A 6,219-nucleotide genomic window follows, 5' to 3' on the forward strand; every position below is an offset into this window, starting at 1 on the left:
ATCCTTGGCGGGGGGACTTTTACATTCCCTATACAAGCCTATGAGGAATCGCTCCAGAAGCTTATACAGGGAGTGAAAATAGTTTGGCAGGTGCCTCGGCCTGGGCTTGTAAGTGCCGTGGTGCACTGGAGAGCCCTGGTATAGCCATTTGCAAAGACTAGGCTGCTGAAACATCCCTAGCTCTCACTGGCAGTGGGTCTCCAGGGTCTCAGGCAGAGGTCTTTCCAAGTCCTGCTACTTGATTCTCTCCAACTGGGTACTGAACCTGGGATCTTCTGCCCGCAAAGCTGGCACTCTATGACTGAGCTTTCAGGGTCTTCTTTTAGGCAATGCTGCTATTCCAAAATTATCATTTATTTATTTATTTATTTATTTGTATTTATTTGTATTTATTTCATTTCTATACCACCCAATAGCCGAAGCTCTCTGGGCGGTTCACAAAAATTAAATCCAAACAACACACAATAAAACAATTTAAAATATACAGAACATTAAAACCACTATATAACAATACAACCACAATAAAACCTAGCAGCAGTGCAAGAGTTTAAAATAAAGATTTAAAACAGCAAAGATAAAAATTTAGAAAGCTAAAATGCTAAAATGCCTGGGAAAATAAAAAGGTCTTCACCTGGCGCCGAAAGGAATACAATGTAGGCGCCGGGCGAACCTCACTAGGGAGCTCATTCCAGAGCTGGGGTGCCACAGCAGAAAAAGCCCTCCTCAAGGCTCAAAACTGGAAGATATAAAGTAATCAGTCCCTCTGAACATATACAGAAAGTGGGATTAAAGAAAGAGCTTTTGTGTTTGGGAGTGATAGATATGGCATCTGTGTGTGTGTGGAACAGGGATGGGGAATTTGTGGCCCTCCAAATGTTGTTGGACTACAACTCCCATCAGTACTCACTGACTAGGGCTGATGGGTGTTGCAATCCAACAATATCTGGAGAGCCACAGGTCCCCCACCCCTGTTCTAGTATATAACCAGTGCTGTACAGAACAGAAATAGTGTGGTCCCTAACCAGGGCATTAGTAACCACATCAAGGTATTGCTACTATGACTGTCTCTATTTCCGATGTTCTGATGTAAACACCACTACTTACATAGCCAAAACATGCACACAAGAAAGTTATGAGCAGACCCAACGATTTGCAAAGTACAAAAACAATATTTAGAAAAAATATACTTAAAGGGGGATTCCCCCCCCCCCACACAAATAACCCACAGCTCAATGAGAGCTGAGCATGCTCAGTAGGCATGGAACACTGATGGACTGCTGTGTGGGACAATGAAAAACTGGAGGGTGTGGAATGGGGTGTCTTGAAGGAGAGCACTGAACATGAACATTCCAGACTGCAACCTTTTGTTGGGGCTCCCACTTGCATTCCTGTGAAAAGCAATACAAGGAGATGGAAGATTGTACCAGAACAAACCCTACTGCCTCTTATTTCAGTAGCATCAAATCAGCACCTGGCAGAACTGGCCATTGTCACTGCAACAGTATAAATGGAAAACAAGCCTTGGTTCTTAAGTCGTGGAGAAGTTCAAGCTTGTACCCAAACTGTGCAGTTCATATCCCTCTCTCTTTTGCTCAAAAATAATTGCTAGCATTAAATTTAATCATAAATATATACAACTTGTTGCGCAAAAATGGCATTTTCATAAACATTGCAAACATACTGTTTTTACAGCAGGAAGCCATCTCAGATTTCGATTACTTTTAAGACCACAGATCATATCATGTGAAAGAGAAGGGGTGGAGGGTGGGATATCAAGAATATTAAGGTGAGTCTAAGTAACAGCCCCACAGCTTATTTATTGTATCGTTTTTGTAGTTACCTAGCATACAGATTAGAAGTGGGGGGAAATGCCAGCTATTTGGCCACATGACGGAAAACTGCAAAATGCAATGTTACATTGTACACACATCTATGGAACAAGATGTTCCAAAGCAAAGATGCAATTTGGGTAAAAGGATCCAAGTCTTTCTGCTGTCGTTGTTACTGAAATACATAATGCAAATGTAACTGCATAACAGGATGGGCATGTTTATCCCTCGTTTGCATCCACTTTTGATAAAGCAGAGAGGCATCAGGCCAGGCAAAGAAAGCCTAAGAGACAGCATTACCACAAGACAAATATTTCATCCCTCCTTAATGCAATCTAATTCAATTTAACATGAAATCACCTTACAGAAGCTTGAAGCTTTACAAAGTAAGAATAGTCTGATAGCTAGCTAGCAACCTGCAATATGTTGGCTGTGCTCCTAATGCTACTGTTACTATGGCACTTTTCTTTTAGAGGAAAGAAAAGAAGCCTTGCCAGGAATGATCAATGATGTTGTTGCCATTTGTTGAGATTCCCAACTTGCTATATTTAGGTTCAACACAAACTTTCAAAATATGCTCTTGGAGCGTACTTGTCTAGGGGGAAAAAAACAACTTTAACAGCACAATCCTATATATGTCTACCCAGAGGAAGTCCCATTGAATTCAGCAGCGTTTACTTCCAGGTAAATGGGCATAGAAGACATGTACCTGAGAGTACCTCCATTGAACACAATAGGATTTATTTCTGAGTAGACATGTATAGGATTGCACTGTTAGAGAGCAATCCTATTGGGATCGCCGGTCACCTCCGAACCTGAAGGCAACTGCCTATCACTGCAGGGTGGGAGGAGTGGTGAGGAGCGCATCTCTTCCACTCTCCCGCTGCCCTGCTTTCATGGCTAGACAGCCATGATTTGCGGGACCTCTGAGCATGGGGTGGGGAGGCCGAATGACACATAGGAAGTGTTGTACCGGCACTTCTGACCTTCCCGCCCCACCCCCAGGAACGCCCCACCCCCCTGCTCTGTGCTGCTCTTCTGAGCACAGGGCCGATCCGCACTGCCTATGAGGCAGCGCGGGAGGGGGTTGCAGGTCAGTTCTCTGAGAACCAACCAATCCAGTGGCCATCTAATTGCTGACTAGTGGTCATAGGATAGTGCCCTTAGTCTATTATTTGTTAAGGGATTTTCTTTTTCCCTCCAACAAAAAACACACTGGGAAATATTCCTGCATAAGCTCCATTATGACAAATGGGAACTGTGCACGAAGGCATCTGTACTCTTGCCCATTTCTCATTCATTTCAATGAATATCATGCGACAGTACTTCTTGGTAGATTGTGCCCAGAGAGAGAGAGAGAGAGAGAGAGAGAGAGAGAAAGAAAGAAAGAAAGAAAGAAAGAAAGAAAGAATAGGGGAATTACACCAGATGTGTTTCTACTGACTTCAGTAAGATGGCACCAAGTGTATGAGGTCAGTCAATAAACCAGCTACTGCAATGAGAAGTTAATCCAACATGTGTTTTTTCTCTCTCCCATCCAGACAGGAAATTTAATGTTAATCCTTCATTTAGGTACCACTTGTTCTATTCTTTTAAGTAAAAAAGGAAAATAGTAACACTGAGAGGTGAAAAAGGTTGAGGCAGTCAAATTCCAAGGAGAGACAGACAAGATGCAGCTCTAAGGCTGCAAGTTTATACTCAGTTAGGTAGGAGTAAGTTCTACTGAACTCAATGGAGCTTACTTCTGAGTAGAAACACAGGAAGCTGCTTTATACAGAGTAGAACCATTGGTCCATGTAGTCCAGTATTCTCTCAGGCAAGATTCATTGCTAGCACTACTTGGAGATATCTAGGACTGAACCCAGGATCTTCTGCCTGCAAAGCATGAGCTCTACCACTGAACTATGGTCCCTCCTGTGAAGGACTGCACTGTTAGATGTGTTTACACATAAATGGATATTTATACAGATAGGAGACATTTTGAAAGTTATTTCCCCCCTGAATGGGGAAGGGTACTTCATGCTACACCAGTAAATCAAATCATTCTACATTCATCCGGCTTTCAAACATACTGAATGAAATAACCTGGGGTCATCTTATGAAACTGATTGGTGGGAGATTCAGGACAGATCAAAGGAAGGACTCCTTCACACAGCACACTGTTAAACTCTGGAATTCACTACCACAGGATGTAGTGATGGCCACCAATTTGGATGGCTTCAAAAGGGGGTTGGACAAATTTCTGGAGGAGAAGGCCATCAATGGCTACTAGTCTTGATGGTTATGTGTTCCCTCCAGTACCAGGGACAGTGAGCCTATGTATACCAGTTGCTGGGGAACATGGGCAGGAGGGTGCTGTTGCACTCATGCCCTGCTTGTGGGTTCCTGGTCGACAGCTGGTTGGCCACTGTGTGAACAGAATGCTGGACTAGATGGACCCTTGGTCTGATCCATCATGGCTCTTCTTATTTTCTTATGTTCTTATAATGAAAGCTTAAGCCAGAATAAATGTGCTAGTTTTTAAGGTGCCACAATTCTCTTTGTTGTTTTTACAGTTCTGGAATTGTATGATCTACTTGCACATCTTATACGACCACCAGAACAGCCGTATCCATCCATGTCTGTCAGGGAAAATATTGAGATTTGCTTGTTGCATAAACACTCACGCACACTTGCACAAGCCTCTTTATCTCCCTCCCCCACATCCCCCATTCTCAGAGACATTTCACTCTGTCTTCAACCCGCCACCTAGAAAATCAGTGAAGGAAACCCTTTGTACTCTCTCTGCCCCCTCGGAACAAATAATAATAACAATAATAATAATAAAAAATCAGTACATCTCAATCAAGCAGCCACTCTGAAAACTGTGCAATCCCCACCCCACCCCCCTTCCTAGCCAGCATCAGTGTTGTTACCTCTGAAAGCCTCATTCATCGCAACAGCCACTAAAAGTCAAGAGAGAATGATGAATGGGCACACAATGCTACGCCCAGCTGGCTGTGCACCTGCCAGTATTCGTGGGGGGGGGGGAAGGTTCAACGGGGGGGGGGGTTAGTTACAAAGAGGGGGCAGCGTGGAACTGGGGGGAGATCTCTTGCCCAGACCTGATGGGATGCCTCTGGGCGCGTTGGGGCATCCCTCAACGGGGAGTGGGGCCCCTGCCCCACCCCGCCCCCCCTCACAACGCCCCCCTCTCACCTGCGCTGCCATAAAGGAGAGGTCCATGGTGCTGCTAGACCCGGAGCTGCTGCTGCCCGTCGCCGAGCTGAAGCTGGTGGTGAGGCTGCCGCCGCCCCCCGGCGTGGACGCGTCTCTGGGGGGCTGGGGAGGGGGGTCCGCCAGCTGCAGCTTGGGCCGCGTTACCAGTTCCAGCTCCCCAGGGTGGCGGAGCCCGCGCGGCTGCCCGGCTGCCCCCAGCTTCCTGGGAACATGGTCTGCCGAGAAGCTCTGGAGGAGGAGACAGAGGCGGCGGCTCCAGGCTCGGCAAGGAATCCGGCCCGCGCGGGGAGTCTCCCCTCTGCCGCCGCCGCCGCCCGGGCACGCCCCCTTTCCCCGGCTGCTCAGGCAAAACAGACCCACAACGAGGCTCCCCGCCTCGCGTCCGCTCGCTCCTCCTCCGGCAGCCGGGGCTGCTGCCGCGGGAGGACGCGCGAGCCGAAGCGCGGCAGCCACCCCCGCCGCCCCCGCCCAGGATGCCCAGATTTAACACTTACTTCTTTTGCGCCCCCTGGCAGGATTGCGACGGAGGGGGCGCAGCTCAGAGATCAGTGGAAGCTGGCGGCTCCGATGCCCAGCGGGGCGGTGAATCCGCGCCCGGCTGCAGTCACAACTCTCAAGGAGCTGCCCAAGGCGCTGAACCTACTTGGGGCTGGGGTTCAGCACCTCGGAGAGCCCCTTGAGAGTTCTGGCTGGCTCTGAGTGAAACGCAGAGCGGATCCACTGCCCCGCTGACGTCGGAGCCACCAGCCTCTGCTGTCAGGAGCGGAGCCCTGCTTTGCATGCAGAAGGCTAGGCAGGGCAGAGCTAGGAAAGAATCCTGCCTGAAACCTTGGAGAGCCGCTGCTACCAGTCAGCGTCGACAATATCATTTGGAGCTGCTAATTTTGGCCTTTTGGGGACTCTGTAGCAGCTACAGATGGCATTTTGTTTTTTGGGGGGTGGCGGGGACCACACAGGGGGCGCGGCTGTGGGTGCTGCACATTTCCCACCCCTGCTATAGAGGGACAAAATTGGGTTAACCCCACCCCACAGATTTGTTACTGCCATGCATGAAATATATACACATATTTAAATAAAATAGCGTAATTTGCAGACAATAAACATGGAAATGGGGAAATGGACTGCACCACTTCAGATTGAAGATGGGGGAATCACATTTTAAATTCTCCCC

General features: G+C 47.8%; 1 protein-coding gene across 2 annotated transcripts in view; it reads right to left on the reverse strand.

Moving 5' to 3' along the window:
* The window catches only part of C1H14orf132 (chromosome 1 C14orf132 homolog), a 79,609-nt gene extending 74,137 nt beyond the window's left edge, over positions 1-5,472 (reverse strand). The window contains exon 1 of one of the 2 annotated variants that reach the window (XR_014786587.1): positions 5,028-5,358. Coding sequence is in view for 1 of the 2 variants with exons in the window: in XM_084826801.1 (XP_084682927.1) it covers positions 5,028-5,054 (27 nt within the window). In the remaining variant the exon portion in view is untranslated. Of the gene's footprint in view, positions 1-5,027 lie in introns of both variants that reach the window. The other variant, XM_084826801.1, reaches the window with a different exon arrangement.
* Between the last annotated feature and the right edge of the window lie 747 nt (positions 5,473-6,219).

The sequence above is a fragment of the Heloderma suspectum genome, chromosome 1, assembly GCF_057233095.1.
Source record: "Heloderma suspectum isolate Gila_16-S chromosome 1, 16-S_ref, whole genome shotgun sequence".
Taxonomy (NCBI): Eukaryota; Metazoa; Chordata; class Lepidosauria; order Squamata; family Helodermatidae; genus Heloderma; species Heloderma suspectum.